Below are 20,206 nucleotides of genomic sequence, written 5' to 3' on the forward strand. Positions count from 1 at the left end.
GTAAAAAATATCTTATGAGTAATGAGTATATACATATTTTTTTCTTATCTTTTATGTTTGCAACGCCTCAAGGTGTCTTGCGTTACAAGCGTAGGATTAGTCATTGTTAAAACTGATGTCTTTACTCAGTTTTGTAAGCATTCGCATATCAAGGTCGTTCAAGGTCAAATGCTACGACTGTGTGCGAGTGAGATCCCGGATCCGTATCTTTATAGCAAGTTTGATCGGCATGAAGCACCCAAGAGATCCTTAATAAATGGCAAAAGGACTTAAATGCTGAAAAAGTTTAATTGAGCAGTTTGTAATCAATTCTGACTCAAAGTGAGGGAAAAATAAATCATGAACCGTCTCCTATCCGTTCAGTGACTTCCTTCATATGGCAGCGCTTTCCAAGCCACAGCTATCGAATGTTGAGCCAGTCTGTTGTATCGCGTCAGCAGTATTTTATATACCTTGGCGTCAGCAATTTTGTTTACGAGTGTGTGGACACCAGTGGTGTGGACTCACGAAAAGAACTTTTTGAAGCGGATCGGTCTTCAATTACGACGGTTGGTATAGTTTCTTTCTAATACCTCTTTTATTTATTGAAGATCAATGTACTTGAGCACTTACTGCTGGTTTTAGTCACGTTTATTGAGTTCCTCTCGAGGTGGGACGGTGCTCTACGCAGTGAGCGGAGACTGGGACCGATGGGCGTCACCTGAAATTGAAATTGAATCAGAATCGGGGTTGAGGTGGATTCGACTGTAAAGCGTAGTAATTACTAATTAATATGAATAGAGTTCATGAGCATCACTGGCTAGGGTGCCCAATGAATTAACAGAGGCCCACAGCAACCAGGCTGAGGTTGATGTTTCACTGCCCCCCTCCCCACTTTTCGTGAGGCTCCTACGCCCATGGTGAGATGGAGAGGAAATGCGAACCAGCTTGCACCAAATGAGACATGCAATTTAATGCCGAATTTTAAACCATTCTTTTTCTACCATACTAGGCCCAGTAGGTACCAGTTCACTCAGAACCTGCATATTCAGCACCATAGTATGTAGAACTGCACTGCACAGTGCACTGGTTGAATACCCCTGCAGTAATGTGATCCTGTCAATTTTGCAGTCTGAGAATTTTGCAGTCTGGTCGGGGTGTCTTCTGTGAACCATCTAAACCCACTGGCTTGTCCCTTTAGGAAGTCAACTTGGCTTGGGTGCCAAGTGTTGACCTTGGCTCAAGGTTACTGGTCAGGTCACTGGTCAGACTTACTGAGATCAGGAAGCTGTTTCAGCTATGTTATGCTGCATGGGCTACCTACCTTACTGGATAAGCAGCTCATTCTGATGTCATTGGTGTCTCTTCTTACTCATCAGCTGAATTTGATTGGATGTTGAGGTAAAACTATGATGGCCTAAAGTCTCAGTTCTCTCAACTGACATAAGTAATGCCATGTACAATGTCAGGCTAAAGTTGAACATGTGAAAACTAAACGGACCTTGCCAGGGTTGTATGAATAAATTCATGATTTCATGCACCTATTTGAGCAAAGATTAGATAATGCTGGGTGCTAATAAGCAGTTCCCATGTTTCCCCATGAAGCTACCAGGGGTAGTTTGTGCTCTTCAAAAATCCCTGGCCATACCCCCTTTTATTGCCAGCCGCATTTAGCTTCGATAGATCGGCGGTAAAGATCTGGTGATGGTAAAAGGATCAAATGGGATGATACAAATGCTTATGGCAGATAGTTTTCCGGTTGGTTTCTGTATAACGGTCCCCTGGGCCCAGAGTATTATCTCCGGTGCCACGCATGCGCTGCTAGTATCTGGTATGCCATTCCCACCCACGTTTTAGTTGTTGCTCCCTCCGGCCCTGGTCGGCGTTGGCGTTCCCGTTCCAGCCTCTCCTGCCCCGATCGCCCCCCCCCCCCCCCTCCCGGGGCCATTCGATACTGACATTGTAGCATGGATGGCAGGGGGGATGGGAGGGGACCGAGGAGAGGGTATCGGATTTCATCTCCGGGGGAAGGGCGGTGTCAGATTCGGCCCGTGACTGGTTCTGGAAATCTGAGAAACTCTTCGAGGACCGATAAGCATCATTGTTGAAAGCATTCCGTAAGGCACGTAGTCAACGGCTGTCAAGGGCACATTGGTATAGAGTATGCGTCTCGCGCTTGCAATGAATGTCATTTGCGATCGATTTGGCATGAATCACACATGTCATATCATTTCGGAAGGGCAGTGTTTAGGCAGGCAATGCTAAGATTTGTATCCTTTATGACTGTATCACCGTTTTGATTGCGTACCTAGTAAAAAATGACAAGCAAAACTCATATTTTACTTTGAAACTGCACGTCCCTCCGTCTCCAGACTGCATATCGTTAGCCAGCCGAGGCAACCCTAGCGATGGGTTCTTCAGGCTATTGATGTTTTCTTCTTTTTTTTGCAGCCGCAGTGAACCATGGTGATGGGGGCATCCCAAATCACCAAAGAAAATGGAAAATCGTCTGTGTCGCACTCGGCCGGCAAAGGGAAAACCACGCTGGCGCAGGTCACCTTACTGGATGGCACACTTCTAGACTGTCACATCGGGGTAAGCGCTGTGCATGGCTCCTGAAAGTCGGAATTAGTCCGGAGCTAAAAGTTTCTTGAACAAAGACAAACTTTTGTGCGGTCGATGTTCTTTGTCTGATAGTTGTTCATATCGTTACCCGGGCTCGAAACGTCATCTTTAGTCTGAGAGCTCTTGATTACGGAGATACATCCAGATAACCTAGCCTACAACAGATGGTCTTGATCCAAATATGACATTGTTTACAAGTTCTAATGAAGCACGGGCTGCATATTTCAGAGATAGTGGGTTTAAAATAGCCCGACATTTGCTAAGGCTGCATTGCGGCCTTGCAACTCCATCTTTTTCGACCGGCGCAATAAACATCAAACACTGCTGCTAAGTGCTAAGTATATGTGCCATTCATGGAAGCACACCTACTCTGTATAGAGTTTTTTTTAAGGATTTTTTCTTCTTCGATCACGGCCGGGTGAGATCGCAGAGAGTCAGTCAGCCCCGGTCCTGTTGGTGGGCGTTGGCGCCGCGCTGTATGAGCTCGAGCCGGCCGAGTCTGCCCCGCGAGCACCTGCAACGCTCGCCGGCGACACGCCGTTACCTTTGTTTGCACTGGTGCCGATACGGCGCGCCGCAGCGATAGCCGGCACTCTCACCTGCGATAAGGCGCCGATAACTGGGCTACGGCGTCAAACCGCGCGTAGGAGATGTGCCGAACGGCGCCGCACGGTCTCACTCGCGTGCAGGTGTCCCCTTGTCAGTTATTGTTTTCAGTGTGAACGAAATAACACCGGCAACTTCATTAGCCCCGCCCAGCTCCGTCCGTAGCGCAACCATGCGTGGTTTGAAATGTCGTATGCACGAATGGCTTCACGGAACTATACTTAGTCATTTTTGCGTCATGACTGCACCAAGGTACGCAGCAGAGATTGCAAAGGTCAACAACTGATCGATCACCTTTGAGGCCTGTTTGCGTCATTGTTAATGCGAATCATCAGCGTTTGTGTCGAAATCCTTCCCAGCATCACGCAAAGTACAAAGTGCAGTCCCAAGCCCCCTGTGCGTTTCCGTTTCCGTTTCTTCAAATTGTATGCTGGCCAGTGTTTGGGGCGGCTGTCCTGGACGGGTATCCCTGAGTGAGAGCTGGGCGTGGCGGAGGGGGCCCGGTGCCCGCGCTCGGACCGGCTCAGCCCGCCCGCCCTCAGAGCAGGCGCCCGCCAGTTGACTTGGTCCGACTGTAAAGCTCCGGCTGGGTCAAATGGCCGGAGTCAGCTCGGGTTGTCGGGCGATATGTCGCTTTCCCCGAACTGGGATGCCTTCCGCTTGGACGAGAGCAGACTTGTCCAACTGGATTCCGCTGAACTGGAATCGATTTCAGCTCGTTAAGTGCCATCAGAATCGATTTCTGTGGCTTCAGTAGTGTTATTGCCTAAGCGTTTTTACTTCTTTGCAATGGGGAAATAGAGTTGTATATCTGGAGTAAAAAGTTTCCGTCTATGCAACATTTTTTTATGAACGTGGGCGTCCATCATGCCACCACCATGCAACGACCCACTCTCTTGTGTCCCTGCTTCCCTGCGCCTATACGTGTTGAAAGATAATCAAACGCGCAGCGAATGACCAGCTATAGTATCACTTTTCCGTATAGATACGGATAGAAACACGATACGAGCTCTCGCTTCTAGGCGTCATGCTTTAGTAACCTATCTGTTTATTTTGACTCAGAGCTCAGGGCCGTATCAGCCGATACGGACCGGGCACCACACTCACCGATAACTGAGTTATGTTGTGAATCACACGCCTCTTCACACGCGCTACGATATTCTTGCAAGTTAAATGGCCTTGCTTTCAAATTACACGGATCGGTAAGCTATGCAGTAAGTTACTGATAAAGCACATGCGGCTGGTTGCGGCAAATGCGACGAGTGAAGATTAGTGGGTTAGTGGCCTTAGTATGTGAATGAATCGATCCCTCTTCCTTGCTTCCTGTGATTGGTTTCAAACGTCCATCGTTGTCATGTACCCCGCAGAAGAACACAACCGGCCAGGATGTGCTGGATGAGGTCGCCGCACATCTGGACCTCTTGGAGAAGGACTATTTCGGCCTCGTCTACAAAGACAAACATGCGGATCGGAATTGGCTGATGATGGACAAACCCGTCAAGAAGCAGATCAAAGGTGGGTTGAATCGCTGATAGAGTTTTAGCATCCACCCGCCAAGGGTCTGTGAACTGCGGAGTCCCCGTTCCGTCATAACCGTGTGTTTATGGTTTGGTGCAGCCGGCCGGATTCTGCCAAATCTCAACAAATCATTGAGTACTGCATGCATAATACGTTTTAGCTCAGAGACTAGACGGTAGGTATTGTAGTTAGTTCGAGCTCTCATGAACTCTTAAAGTTTGAAATTGGATAGCCGTTCATTTTTTTTCACAATTACAGAATACCAAGCGACCTATATTGCTTTCATTCGGGAATGTTTATTTTCCTTAGCTATATCAGAGTTATTAATTGCGCCCGGCCGGGCTTTCCAGATGAGCCGTGCCAGCTGCGGTTTGTGGTCAAATTCTACCCACTGGACCCGAGCCAGCTGGCCGAGGACATCACCCGCTACCAGCTCTGTCTGCAGATCAGGGATGACATCATCACCGGCAGGTGAGTCGACGGACACATCCCAGATTCACGCTCCTCACCTATCATACATCTCACTTATCGTACAACTCACCTTTCACGCACCTCACTTTTCACACCCCTCACCTCATCTCCCAAATAAACTCAAGTATGTGCCTATTGAGCTGGCGGTATTCTCACTCTCTCTTCACACCCTCTGAAAAGAAAATGACCAAGGTGTGGGGGCGAAGTCGTAAATAAATCGAAATACAACTCGACTTTGTTTGTACTGTTTGCTTTTGCCACCAAGACATTTCAGACTGGCACAACTGAGGGTTCCGCATGACCCTGCGCACTGCGCAGCGCCATAAACTGCGCTTCTTCCAGTCCCCACTAACCGATTTGTTTCCGCTTCAACAAATCTGCTGTAATGAATTCCTTCCTGCGGACGCCTTTGGAATAGACTCGCTCCATTCAGTTGGATAAACAAGCGACCAAATGCCGCTCTCAGCCTACTCCATTTTGTGATCCGGTCTGTTCCATTCCGACTGCTCGTCGTAGTAATTCGTACTTTTTGTGACGTCTTCTCCGACCTTACTCTCTGGGATTAAGTGTATCGTACTGTTTGGTCCAGTATCTGACATCTATTGAAACTCACAGACACAAGCCAGTCGTGCTCGTTTCTCCACTAATCCACGCCGTCTATTTTATCTCTTCGGACGGGCTCTGTTGCAGCTTGCCGTTCCGTTTATTCCGTATGTGATACTGTCTGTCCCGGACCCTGTTTCGCGGCTCACTGCTAGCGGCTACTAGCGCAAATGGCGCACTAACTATTGCCGCATTGGGGCAATTTTGGTGCATAATTGCCGCAATCTTGAGTGACGTCATCAGCTTAGAAGTTAAAGTTGACGCTTTTGGAGACGTTCAAACGTCAACTTTATCTACTTAATTGATGGCGTCATTCAATATTGAAGTGTCCGAGTTTGTTGATGCCTCCATGGCAACGGAATGCTGCAGTTGGTGCGCCATTTGCGCTAGTAGCCGCTAGCAGTGTGCCGTGAAGCAGGGTGGCCTGGCCCGGGCGGCCTGCCGTTCCGTCCGTTCAGTAGCTGTCAGCTGACGTATCTGCTCTGCTCCGCAGCCTACCCTGCTCATTCGTCACGCACGCCATGCTCGGCTCGTTCCTGGTTCAGTCGGAGCTGGGCGACTACGATCCCTCCGAGCACCGGCCCGGCTACCTCTCCGGCTTCCAGCTGGCGCCCAATCAGACGCCCGAGCTGGAGGAGCGCGTGGCGCACCTGCACAAGACGCTCAGGTGAGACGGTGTGGGGTCTTTGGTGTGCTCCGGTCGTTAGCACAGCAGCTGTTTGGTTTCTTGGGGTCTGCGCTGGGGTACCTTGTGTTACATGACAGGATCAGATCAGCCTAGTCACTTGATATCGCTCTGCTTTATCATGAGGTATAAGGATAGTGTGTGGTTGGGCTACAACTTGGTGCGTTATTCCACGACCGGACCGATAGAACTTGGACTTAACACTGGGTGGAACAGAGGTCAGCCGGGGAGACTGTCTGACACATAAGCCGACTGGTTTGTGACGACAGAGGTCTGACGCTGGCAGGATCCGACATTTCCGACTTACTATACAGCATACCCTGACCTGTCTGTGACAGAGGCCTGGCGCCGACCAATGTGTGTATCATCACCTGACGTGACGTGTTGAACTCCGACTGGCCTGCGGTTCCAGGGGCCTGACGCCCTCAGATGTCTGTTACAGAACATCTGACGTTCTAAACCCCGACTCACTTGTGCCACACTCACAGGGGCCTGACACCGGCCGAGGCCGAGCTACAGTACCTGGAGAACGCCAAGAAGCTGGCCATGTATGGCGTGGCCCTGCACCCGGCCCGAGACTCGGAGAACTTTGAGATCATGCTGGGCGTGTGCGCCTCCGGAATAATGGTCTTCAGGGACAGGTGAGGCCGTCCATTGTACTTCAGCTCTTGACTCTTGGCCTTTGAGGGCTACTTTTTGGAGCTCACTGGCTGTGGTTTGATCTCGCTGCAGTGCGCCAATTCATGTACTGGCGTCATTTAAATGTGGTAGAATTTAGAAATCGGCATTGGATAGTAGACATTATTATTACGTTGTTATCAGTTGTGGTCGACTGTACCTGATTTTATTAGTTTGATACCTTGCATTTATGCAAGGTATCAAACTAATTAGTTTCTGCTCATGCTTCGCTCACGAAGTTTTACTATTTTCAGGCTGCGTATAAACAGGTTCGCATGGCCCAAGATTCTGAAGATTTCCTACAAGCGTCACAACTTTTACGTCAAGGTTCGTCCGGGCGAGTTCGAGCGTCAGCTAACTACCATCGGGTTCCGGCTGAACACCCCCGCCAAGGCCAAGCAGCTGTGGAAGACGTGCGTCGAGCACCACACCTTCTTCAGGTTCGTACTGGAGCCTTTATGGCTAGACCGTGCACACGAAACCAAAACCAACGTATCCGGTTACTGCGGTGTCTCCGCGGGCTAGGGAGCTGGCAGCCGGGTATATTGAATGAAGCTGGCAGCGCATTGCAGTGAGAGATGCTTTGTCCGGAGCATAATCTGAGACTTTTTGACCAAGGGGACAGCTAGTGGGGTAAGAGGAAGTCATTTGCTAGGGAATGTCGGAACAGCCAATCACTTGGAACACTTCAGTCATCGTTTTTTCTTCTTGTGGTCGCTCCGCTGTTTTCTCTAGATACATCCCCTGTTGCTGATCACATATCGTAGTAAAGTTGTACTGCCCACTGCATTGATGTAACTCATCTCATGATTGTGCTGCGACAGGCTGATGGCCCCGGAGGCGCCGCGCCGCTCCAGCCTGCCGCGGCTCGGCTCCCAGTTCCGGTACTCTGGCCTCACGCAATACCAGACCCGGCTGAGGGCCCAGCAGCTGGACCGACCGGCGCCGCAGTTCCAGCGATCCTGGAGCGCCGGCGGAGCGCACCGTGAGTGGCCCCGGTCCGGGGAGTCACGGTCCCGTCCTGGTCCGTGAGTGGTCCTACTGACCGGATCCGTGGGTGGTCTCTGTTTCGGGAGTAGTCCCGGTCCGGTCTGTTTGTGTTCCTGACGGCCTGATCCGGCATACTTTCCCGTAACCGCTCGCTTGATTAAACACAACACCTGTGTTTTGAACTGTGTCCCGGCTTTTATGCCGGGGAACGTCTACCTCCGAAAGCAAAGGGTTTAGGAACGATGGGGAGGACGACGACGCTTTTAGCGGTGAATTTGGTTGTCATAATTTTATGACGCCAAGCCATAGTCAGTTCATTGGTATCATTGCATTGTTTCCGAAACGGACATTCAATACCTGGATTCTCCGAAAAAAAAGAGACGGCACCTTTATCATAGTTTGTATGTATGTATGTATGTATGTATTGACACCAAAAGCCTTCCACATATGGCGTGGCGATTACGGCTTCTGTAATCGCCACGGGATCACGCGTGAATAAAGGCCATCATATTGAGTCGAGTACGGGTAGTCTGAATTCGGCGAAGGATCCCCAGATTGATTCTTTATCAGCCCGCCCCCCGTATCTAATCGACGCGCCGTTTGACAGCTGTCCGGGGCGGTGACGGCGATGGCCACAGTCGGAAGTCGGCGGCGCTGCAGCAGGAGAATACCGCGCCCGCCAACCACCAGCCGCCGCCCAAGGAGCGGGGCGTGAGTACGGGTTGATAGTGCCCTGCAGTCGGACGGCTAGTTGTCACCTGTCCTGAATATGGTGGCGAACTATCTAGTAGTAGCACGCGCAGAGACCAAGCTGTAGACTGGCTGATGTGGTGACTGAAATAGCACGTGCATGATTCAGACTCATTTTAAAGTTTTTTAACTTTGTGAAGAGGAAGCAGACCAGCATACTTTAATGTCTAACAATAAATAAAACATTTGCATGTTATGCTATCATAGCAAGCTAATGAGTTAAAATTCACGGCAGCGCTATAATTACACGATTTGAATAAGCCCAGGCATGTTGATTAATTTGCATGTACCACACTAACGCATGGTCGCCTGACAGCAAACGTTCGCTCCCAGTCCCTAATGGCCATATCTCGCACTAACATCCCCTATCGTGCAGGATCGTCGGGAGCGCGCCGCCAGTCTCTCGGACTCGGAGTGGTCGCTGTCGGGCAGTGAGGAGTCTCTGCCGCGGCTGGCGGCCCGCACGCCCTCGGAGGCGTACCTGGCGGGCGTGCACCGCCGCGCGGGCCGCCCGGACCGCCGCTACGACTCGTCCCACGCGCTCGGCGAGGAGTGGTGGCCGGAGGATGAGCCGCGAGACGTGGCGGCGGTGCTGACCGCCTCTCAGCCGGCGCTGCACTGGGCCGCCGGAGACGCGGTCACCTGGCAGCGGCCCCAGCGCGCCGACGGACCGCCGCCCGTGCCCGTCAAGACTGCCGACGCGTACCGGACGCCGTGGAGCGACGACGAGACGCTGTCGCTGCCGGAGCTGCCGCCGCAGCCGCAGACGGGGCGCCGCCGCCGCCGCCGCCGTCGGCGCCGCGCGGCTGAGGACGAATGGCCCCCGCCGGCGGTGGTGGCTCGCGATGAGCCCCAGCTGGGCTCGGCAGTGCGCGGCTTCACGCTGGTGACGGGCGGCGCGCCCATGGTGGCCGTGCAGGGAGCGGACGTGTCGCGACCCGAGGGAGCCGGCGGAGGAGGAGGAGGTGTGGGGCCCGTGCGCGGCCCGGTGGCCGTCTCCAGCGGCCGGCGCCGCCGCTCCTGGGGCGCCGGACCGCCGCGACTGCCCGTCCAGGGCGTCTCCGTGGGTGGACCGGCCGGCCGCCGGCGCCGCCCGCCCAGTACCTCCTCGGACGGCGGTGGGAAGGTGGCCTCGCCAGCCGGACCGCCCGGCCAGCGACACCGGCAGTCCGGAGGCGTCGCCGGCCTCTCGCTGGGGTCAGTTGGAGGTCAGTCGGGCCGCCGTCGCCGCCGCCGCAGGGGCGGCCCCCCAGAGATCAGTCAGGAGCTACCGCCAGAGGGTCTGGAGCTCGAGCAGCCACCAACACCGGCGTCCGGCACCCAGACACCAGAGCACGTACCCGCTAAAGCGCGCGAGGCAGCTCCAGCACAAACGCCGCCCCAGATGATTACAACGCAGCCGGAGTCTGCAGCTGAGCCGTCGAAGAGAGCGCCAACTCCAGAGCACCTGCCTCCCAAACCTCAGGAGGCTGCGCCGACTGAGATGGCACCGCCGCCGCCGACGGTGGCTCAGCTGGAGCCGACATCTGAGGTGGACAGCGGGCCGGCGCCAGCTCTGCCGCCGCGGGCGCCGTCCGCGGGTCGACAGCGCGGCCGCCAGGGCCGGCGGCCCGTGTCGATGGCTGCGACCCACATGGCCGCGCCGAGGCCGGCCGAACAACAGAGACCCCTCTCGGGGTCGATGTGGGGAGAGCAGCACCAGCAGCCGGGGTCACAGCTCGCCGAGCAGCAGCACCTCTCAGACCCGCAGCTCTCCGGTCCGGCCGGCAAACACAGCGGAAAACCGGGCCTCTCGCGGTTCTGGAAAGGTACAGATAAAAGCCCCAAACGCCACAAAGATGAAAAGAAGGACGAACAGAAGACCGATAAGGAGGAAAGAGACGACAAGAAGGAAAAGAAAGACGAAAAGAAAGAAAAGAAGAAGGAAAAGGAGGAGAAGAAGAGTGAAAAGAAGGCCGCCAAGCTGGGGAAGGAGTCTGACGGCGTCAGTAAGATGTTCCTCTCGCTGTTCCCCGCTCCGCCCAAGAAGCGGCCCGTGTCGGGTGAGGAGCAGCTGCCTCCTGTCGTCTCCCAGGAGGCTCCTGACGACTCCCTGAGCCGACAGCCGGCCCCAGCCGAGCTCAGCGTCGACGACGGTCCGGCCGACGAGACGTTCTCCACTGGCGGCGTCATCAGTGACGACTCCATCGACGAGGTGTATGACGTGGAGGCGGCTGAGCGCGCCCTGGTGCGGGACGGCGGCGGCGGCGGCGGCCCGGCGGAGCGGCCGGGCGCTCCGGGAGCCGGGGAAGCCGAGCCGAGCGGCTGGCAGCGGCCGCTCCCGCCCGCTGCCGAGGAGAGTGTCGTCACGGCCGCCGATGAGAGCACGGCGGGCCTGTCAGCGGCACCAGTGGCACTGGACTCGCGCCGCGAGCCGGAGAGGCAGTCGTTCCGAGCCGAGGTTCATCACGACCGGCCGCAGGACGATACCGATGAGGAGGATGGGGCCGCGCAGGACCCGCGCGCCGCCGGAGAGGCGCCCGAACATATGGAGACGGCCGCGTTCGGCTCCGAACCCGTGCTCGCCGAGGCGGAGACAAAACGTGACAAACGCAAAAGCTGGCATCTATTCCCGAAAAAGGACAAAGATGAAGCTGTTTCGAAGAGAAGAGACAGTTTCGACTCAAAGGCAACAACTGGCGAAGATGAGATGCGTATGGCAAAGTCGCTCGGTAATCTGAGTGAGAAGAACTCCCAGGACAAGAAGAAACCCTTCTGGAAGAGTCCGGCCCTGTTCCGTAAGAAGAAGAGCGGCGACGAGCTGGGTGTGGTACGCAGCGTCACATCGCTGGACGACCAGCAGGGGCCAGTTGTGGTGCCCCTGGCGGACGGATCTCTCGGTGATAGCCAGCCGGTGCTGGACGGTGATGATCAGATGGCTGAGAGTCTGTACTCGCGCACCGTGGCGCGGCCGGAGGTCAGTGTCGGCGCCCCGGAGCTGCTACCGAGCGAGGTGCGCCAGCGGCCGGCCAAGAAGCCCGGCCTGCTCACCACCGGCGGACGGATCTTGTCCATCCTGACGGGCGCCAACAGTGGCCGCAGCCGGGACTCGGCGCTGGAGCCGGAGGCGGCGCCGGCTGACAGCGACGACCCGGCGGCGGCTCTGACGGAGCCGGCGCCTCTGTGGCCGCCCGGCGCCAACCCGGCCGTGTTCGGCGGGGTGACGCACGCCGGCGACCTCAGCTGGTCCGAACCCTCCGAGCGCGGCTCGTTTGACGTGCGCGGCTCCCTCATCTCTGGCGAGTGTCCGCCGCCGTTTGAGCAGGCGCTGAACACGCCGCTGGTGTACCCGCGGCCGAGCCGACCGCCGCCGGCGCCGCCCGGCGTGTCTGACGGACGGGAGGAGCACCACCCGGCCACCGGCACCGGGGCGGAGTCACAGACGGCGTCCCACCAGCCGCCGCCGGCCGAGACGCCGACGGAGCCACCGCCACTGCCTTCAACCGAGCCGCCGCCACTGCCGCTGACTAGACCACCGACGGAGTCTGCAGCGGAACCAGCACTTCTGCCACCGACAGAACTCAGTGTGGAACCCCCGGCACTTCCATCCTCCGAGCCGCCGCCGCTGCCGCTGAGTGAGCCGCCTGCCGAGTCACCCACTGAGCCGCCGCCGCCCCTGCCGAGTCAGCCGCCGCCTCCAGTGACTCAGGCGCCGCTCCTGACCCCTGTCTCCCCGCCGCCCAGCTCCGTGTCCTCCTGGTCGTCGCCGCCGGCCCTGCGGCCTGAGGAGTCCCGCCGCCGGCCGGCCGGGCCCGACTGCCCGCCGCCGCGGCTGCTCCCCGCTGTGGACGCCGTCCCTCAGTACAGTAGCGTGTACCAGTTGGAGTCCCCGTCGGCCGCCGCCATCCACCCGCGTTATGAAAAGGAGACGACCGTGCCCGCCATGGCACCGTCGTATGAGCGTCCGACCACGCTGTCGTCTGTATACAACTTGCCGTCGGCCGCCGCGCCGCTGGGGAGAAGTGGGTCCGTGTCGGAACAGTACGGTATGGAGCCGGCGCCGGCCGCCGCCTACGAGCAGCGACTGCCGACTCTGGTGCCGTTCGGACAAGAGCAGGAGTACGTCGGACGTAATAGGGATTCGCCGCAACAACTGAGCATGAAGACTTCATACGACCAGGGCGGACGACCATATGACAGCGGAAACCAGCCTTATGAGCAGGGAAGCCAGCGCTACGATCAGGGCAACCAGTTTTATGATCAGAATGGCCGCCCTTATGACCATGGAAATCACTCTTATGACCAGGAAAGCGTCTCTTACGACCAGGGCAGCCAGTCGTACGAGCAAGACAGTCAGTCGACAGTCAACGATCAGGGCAGCTGGACTTACCACCGGGGCACTCCAACCCCGGACCAGTTCAACCAGTCCTACGACCAAAACAGCTCCTACGACCAGTCTTACCAGTCCTATGACCAGGAGGGTCAGCCCTGCGATCACGGAAGCCAGCGTTATGGTCAGGGTAGCAGGCCCTATGACCAGGAGGCTTACGATCAGAGAAGTCAGCCTTACGACCAAGGCAGTCAGTCGTACGACCAAGGCAGTCAGCCGTACGATCAGGACAGCCGGCCTTACAATCAGAATAGCCAGCCGTATGATCAGGGTCAGCCTTACGACCAAGGTAATCAGTCTTACAATCAGGGTATTCAGTCGTACGACCAGGGTAGCCAGCCTTACGACCAGAGTAGTCAGCCTTACGACCAGGGTAGCCGGCCGCCGTACGATCGTGACGCCTCGTCTCCGCGGGCTCCGCCGGACGCCCGTGCGTACGGCGGCGCCTGGTCGCCAGCGAGCGGCCAGCCGACGGTGTACGAGGCCCGCCGCCTGGCCGACAGCCGTCCTCCGCCCCCGCCGCCCGGTACCGTGGTGTACGAGCTGCCGAGCGCCGAGTTCGCAGCGCCAGCAGAGCCCATCTACGCCAACGACGCGCCGCCGCTGCCGCCGCGCACCCACCCGCTGCAGCAGAGTCGCAGCCGCAGCCGCGCCGGCTATCAGTTTGATAAGGTGTGGCCGGGGTCCGAGGATCCGTCTGGGGCTGTTGTCCGTTTGTCGTCCGTCCAGCTACCGCCTCAGGCCCGTCCGAGGTCCGTCCGGGATCGGTGCTGTTATCGCTGGTCCATCCGTGGTCCGTTCATCCGCTGGTCCGTCTATGGCCTATTTGGCCATTGCTGGTAGTCTATCAAGTCGCTGGGTGTCCGTCCGTGTCCCCCTAGCCGCCGGTGGCTAGTTCGTGGACCGTCCCCTCACCGCTTGTCCATTTATGGTACGCTTTGCCGCTGGTCGTCCGTCCAACCGCTTTTGATCTGTCCCTGGTGCGTCCAGACGCTGGTCCGTTTTTGGTTTGTCCATCCGCCTCTGGTTCGTCTTGCCGCTGCTGGACTGCCCTTGGTCCGTCCAGCCGCTTTTGGACCTTTCGTGGCCCGCTTTGCCGCCGCTGGTTTGTCTTCGGTTCCGCCCAGCCTCCCGCGGTCCGTCCGTGTTTCGTCCACTGGTCGACGTGTCCTGCAGACACGATTCTCGTCGGGTGCTTCGCTGTTGTCCGTGACTCTCCACTTGTGTTTCGGCCTCGGTGATCATCTACATTACTGCCGTTGGCTGCTTCTGGTCTTTGATGCTGTTGTATCGAGTATCGTTGGTCGTTCCTATTCCAACGTTGTGGGTTTTCCATTCCATGGTGTTCGCGAAGGGCGCTCAGCCAAAAGGTAAGGATACCCAAATGTTTTTGTGGCGTGCCTTGCTTCACTGACTGATGTCTCCTCGGCCTGTATTTGCATGATTTGCATGTGGCTTTTGTGATGCTTCTATGCGATAAGTGGATAGGTATATGTTGTGCGCCTTTGCATATTGGTATGCTGCATGTTCGGATTATACCGGCGCTAACTTACATTGATGTTCCCTGTGTCACCGTTAATAGTTACCTGACACCGTGGCCGAAATGAATCATTGGATTTGTCTATTCGATGCTTAGTCTTTAGAGCTTTTACAGTGGTTTCCTAATAAGAAATTTTGAACCCGGGTCTTTTGAATGGTGTGCGTTTTTATTTTAATGATTACTTTACTCTCGTGATTGTACTTTTTGAAATATTGGTATAATCATACACTGTTGATGATTTTATCCTGCATTAACTTTATCGTTTTTTTTTTTTTAGACCGAGACGCGTTCATATATCACTGACCTGGCTGCTTATAGACACCTTTGCCTATCTGCTATGACCTGACCAGAGTCGCCCATTCCTCAGAGGCCGGTGGGTGGTGTGGCCGTTCTGCCGCCGATGCAGACCGACTCGGACCGGACCGGCAGGGCCCGCTCCCCGGTAAGTACCGCCGACCACCGACCGGGGGCCGTCTGTCCGTCCGGCTTCCCGTCTGGTCACTTTGCTGCCGTGCCGTGCACCTGGTGTGGGGCCGAGGGATCACTGCCTGAGCATGTCTGTTCAGTTTATTTTGTTGTCCCCTCACCTGTCGGTGTATAGCCGTGAGGCATGTCACAGCGATGCTCTGGATCCGGAGGTCAGATATTGTTGAGTCGTGTTTTGTCCCTTACCCCTGGACGATTATATATAAAAAAAATGTTTATTGTGTTAAGTAGGAACCATTCATTTTGCCAATAGATTTTTCGTTACGGGTATGAATTACAATGTACATAAATGATGCACGATGAATGTCATCTTAATTGCACAGTACAGTAAGTTTTTTTTTTTTTGTTAAATTGCATTTCGCACACGGTGGGCGTGGGGTCATCGCTTCTGGCCTTCGGTGGCACGTTGGATGGATAGTATACGTGCGGCTGGCCGTGGCGGGCTGTCGCCGCCCGCCGCCGGTGCGCGTCTGCCGTCGATGATGTCTGGGCCGGTGTCTGCAGACCGGCGGCCGTGACTTCCAGTACGACACGCCCGGCGCGCTCGGCCCCGTCCACGTGGAGATGGGTGCCGCCGAGCGCGCGGCGCGCCCCTCCTCTGTCTCTCCGACCGGCCGGCCCGCCGGCGCCTTCAGCTACACACCCGGCCTGCGGGCGGACTCGCCGGAGCTGGCCGGCGCCCGCGAGGCGCTGGTCCACTCGGAGAACCCGCGCGCCGCCGAGGCGGCCGCCGGCGGCGAGCCGCAGCCCGGGCCGTCCCGACGCGGGGGCAGTCTGACCAAGTTTGGCACGAAGCGGCTCTCGACCGGCGACTCGGAGACTCCGAAGGCGGAGGCGGGAGCCGAGAAGCGCGCGAAGGTGGGCGGCCGGCCGGCGGACGCTGCCGTGGACCTGGACAGCACTCTGGAGTCGGACCAGGTGCTGCGCCCGCCACTGGTGCCCGCCGCGGGACCGGGGGACCCCCCGCCGGCGTCAAAGGTAGGGTCGACACGGCACCAACGCTCCGGCCGCGTCCTTCGCTCGGGATCTGTCGCTGTCGGTGTGGCTAATCGCTGGGTTTGATGCTTCAAACTTCACTTTTTTTAAACAGCAGCATGCGCTTCGTTCTAATGCACGGTGTTGGATGAGATCTTGTGGCTGGTATAATTGTGCACTGCATGGGTATGAAGCGTGGCATTTGCGTGCCTTTCATATGTTAACGTGTTGACGGTGACATGTAGGCTAACAGATTCTTACACGTGTAGCTAACTTGATAACCCCAGGTGCGCTGTGTTTACTAATAATCTGATCATATGGAATTAGAACGGGATTGAGAACAAATATAACTAATCGTTGTTCCTATAGGAGTTCAAACTCTGATATACCAGATGGAATTGAAGCCAGAAATTCACAAATATTTTGTTGGTCGGCATGATGTGCCGTACTGTGAAGCTGTCTCACTCTCAGTCAAATGCGGCTTGTTCCTGATATTCATATTGTAACAAGTAACAACGTATCTGGTGCTCCCTGTGCTCTGCTAGGTGTTGAAGATGTATTATTTCATAACGCGTTACTTTTCTTATCGAATGATGCTATTCTAAAAGTCTCGATTCGGGTATTTTACAAGCGTTGAAAATATGGAAATGGTTTAAATTCTGCGTCAATCTTGATATATTTCATTGCAATGGGCTATTTGATGTCTACTGAATCAACGTTTGTCACGAATGTGTTGATCCTCAAACAATTCTAGCAGAATCAGGGAAGGGTCTGCCTCGTTGTCTCGGAATAGTCAAACGATAAAGGCAATGATTGGAGCGTGAGAGATTTACCTAATTCTTGATGACAAAAAAGTATAATCTCGTTCAATATGCTTTATGTTTGTGTGTGTGGGCTACGGTTCTACATATTTACTACTAACTTTTTACTAACTTCCGTATATTATAAAACGCTCCAGATTTTTACCTAATTTGCCTGCATCAGTGAATTGACAGTCGTAGTCATTACCTTACTATCGTAAGTCCTAACACCAATGAACATTAATTGCTTTGCATAATTCTGAATTTTATCCATGTATGAAAATGGCTTGAACTTTTACTTCAGAAAGACCCTTTGAGCTCAGTGACCAGCGATCACTTTTCCGGTAAAAATACGGTATCGTACGGCGAATGTTGTTTTATCCGAGACCCCAGAATACCATCATACCCCGTGGCTGTTTTACAAGTTCTTGTTTCTGACGCCTTGTCGCCCTGTGCGCAGGTGGACGGCTGTGACCCGATCGTGCGGACCGAGGCGGTCAAATACGGCCCGGGTGGCGTGGGCGGCGGTGCGCCGGCCAGTCCGCCGGCCAGCGCCGAGCCCCTGGTCACCACAGAGACCAGGAAGGTGAGTCGCGAACGCACGTTAAGTGAGGGAAACCGCAGAACAAGTGCCTGTGTCAGATTGTGACAAATAGTTGGAAGGGCTATTCCCATTTACAGTATCACGTCGTCAGTATCAGCTGCTTCGCCAGGGAGGTGGCACTGGCTGATTCTTCGTTGAAAACTTAAAAGTCTTATGTGCATAACATGGTAGAGTTCTGTGGGATGGACTGAGTTCCTTATACCAAGCGCTCTATTAAATTATGCTAGGCAGTTGTTGCCGCGAACACTTCGCTCACCTCTCCCCTTTTATAACAAGCCACTTTCGCGCCGCCCATTCACCTCCCGGACCACCCGAGAGGCCCTGTATGTCGAGACACCCCTCAACCTCCTCCGCCGCTCCGGCAGTACACGGCGAGCTCGGTGGCCGAGTCGCGGCTGGTACAGAGGGCGCCCGCCGTCCGCAGCAGTGACCTGGTCGACCACGACGCCGCCCTGCGGAGAGCCATCCAGGAGGCCACCGACATGAACCCCGACATGACGGTGGAGAAAATCGAGATCCAGCAGCACACGGCCAGCTCGCTCCGCTGAGAGGGAGACGGTGAGGAGCTGACGGGGGCGGGGGTGGTGACGGAGGGATGGGAGTCCTAGCCAGTCCCTGGACCCTGGAATACAGGCCCAGTCAGAACGTGGGGTTCAGTCCCAAGTTGACCTGTTCGCCATATCGAAGATTCCAGTAGCGGCGGAACACCTTCAATTAAGGGGGGGGGGGGGCACTGCCGACTTTTGGTCCCATACTTTCCATGCAACACCCATAGGGCTAATGTAAAAATGCCAAATTCAAAGGGGGAGGCACGGTGCCCCGGTGCCCTCCCCGTTCCGCCGCCTATGGAAGATTCTGGCCAGTTAAGCGATTTTAATTGGACTTTGTTATGAAGAAATGATTAAGTAACAAAGTATGATTTATCATTAAATCGGATAAGCTATCAGTACATTATGGCTAACCTGATGTACGCATAAAAATCGTCCTAACCGCTCTATCGCTGCCTGTCTAAAGGCTGAAACAAACTCTCCGCGTTCAGGAAATCGCATGCGAGAGGCTATTCAAATACATTATAATTCTTCCCGCATCAATCGCATCTGGGAGGTGCGTGCGATTGATGCGAGCGTGCTTCCATGTATTTGAATAGGCTCTCGCATGCGATTTCCTGACTGCGGAAAGAGTCCGTTTCAGGCATAAGCCAAAACGCTGACTTTCTGTATCCGTCTCCCAACAGCCTGAGCTTGTTGCCGGGTTCCTCCGTTCCGGCGGACCGGATTCCTCCGTTCCGGCGGACCGGACAGCCAACTGGAGTCGGGTGCCTCCTGATACCGGCGGGCCAAACAATCTGCTGACGCCGCCGAGGTTTCGCCAAAAACTGCCGCTGTATCATCCGAGCACATGACATGGCGTGGCGCGTGCTGCCTCTATATCGCTGCTGAAGTGCGTATACATATGCAAGCTACATTAATTTTTTACCTGAATGCTCGCCAATGAGAACGGATAAAGACTAATAATTAGGTTGAGTTCTATTTAAGCAGCGGCTCCAAACGAAATGGCTTATAACGGAGCAAGCCTAGGTGCGTTTGCATTCTGTATATGTATGTGTTTTACGTGTGTCGCAGCTAGTTTGTAGGGGGATCGTAGCCTACATTATCACTGATGGAGATTAGAATCATTTTCCGTAGCTTTTATTGCGACGCCGCCCGGAGTGAGGCGCGTATTGCTTTCCTTTCCATACCACCGATTTTCAGGATTTCCGTCTTACTTTGTGTGTGCTCTCTGTGAAGTGTTCGATTCGTTTGCTATGCAATATGATTGCAGTGAGGAGTGACGTCCGCGCAGGTGAGCGCAGAGCCGGTCTGTTGATTGGGCATTGTTACGCGGCGGTACGCCCGCTGTGGTGATCGGGTATGGGGCGCGCCGGACCGCTCCGGCCGCCCGCGCTGCGCGACTCAGTCTCCTGTCTGTGAACGCCTCACCGCCGCCGGCGGAGGGCCGTGGCCTTTTGATTTTTCATGCAAGTCGCATGATCAATCTAGTCCTGCGATTTGAATGTCGTATTTTGGCAAATTGTTATGCTAAGCGCGGTAGAGTAACTTGAATCAAATATAGCGATAAATGCGTGTTTCTGCTGACAAATATCGGCAGCGGCGGCCATATTTGTCTACCTACGCCGCGCGGTGTTTAACCGACTGGCCAGTTGATCAGCCTACGCTGCCGTGTATTGTGTATCTGTTACTCCCGCATGGCCGGTGTTCGCCCGTTTGTGACGTGTGCTGCCGATCATTTATCAATACATCCGGCCGATATCACGACTGTATTGGACGGGGGTGCCCGGGGCGTCGCATACAGAACGACTGGGTCGACATTTGGAGCGGACTCAATGTTTATGCATCTTTGAAATGTCAGCATCCTCGTATGGTGTCAGAGCTGACGAAGAGCAGAAACTAGGAATTTAGGTGTATCTGGGGCTTTGTAGGAATGGAACTTCGGGGGGAGCTTGGGTGAAGTGTTTCGGCGTAAGATT

The 20,206-nt window shown here is 55.1% G+C and overlaps 1 protein-coding gene across 2 annotated transcripts; it reads left to right on the top strand.

Moving 5' to 3' along the window:
- Positions 1-438: 438 nt before the first annotated feature.
- On the top strand, positions 439-19,991 carry LOC122379030. Of its 2 annotated transcripts, XM_043360882.1 has the most exons (15): positions 439-548; positions 2,431-2,574; positions 4,578-4,725; positions 5,079-5,199; positions 6,296-6,469; positions 6,976-7,128; positions 7,420-7,605; positions 7,990-8,150; positions 8,763-8,866; positions 9,282-13,946; positions 15,182-15,256; positions 15,805-16,278; positions 17,536-17,661; positions 18,045-18,237; positions 18,914-19,991. In XM_043360882.1, the coding sequence occupies exons 2-14, from the start codon at positions 2,443-2,445 to the stop codon at positions 18,225-18,227; spliced, it is 6,702 nt and encodes a 2,233-aa protein (XP_043216817.1). In that variant the 5' UTR covers positions 439-548; positions 2,431-2,442; the 3' UTR covers positions 18,228-18,237; positions 18,914-19,991. The 2 variants fall into 2 exon arrangements, with proteins under 2 accessions (XP_043216817.1, XP_043216818.1); XM_043360883.1 differs by lacking the exon at positions 15,805-16,278.
- Positions 19,992-20,206: the final 215 nt, after the last annotated feature.

Source organism: Amphibalanus amphitrite, unplaced genomic scaffold (assembly GCF_019059575.1).
Source record: "Amphibalanus amphitrite isolate SeventyFive unplaced genomic scaffold, NRLGWU_Aamphi_draft 000070F_arrow, whole genome shotgun sequence".
In the NCBI taxonomy this organism is placed as follows: Eukaryota; Metazoa; Arthropoda; class Thecostraca; order Balanomorpha; family Balanidae; genus Amphibalanus; species Amphibalanus amphitrite.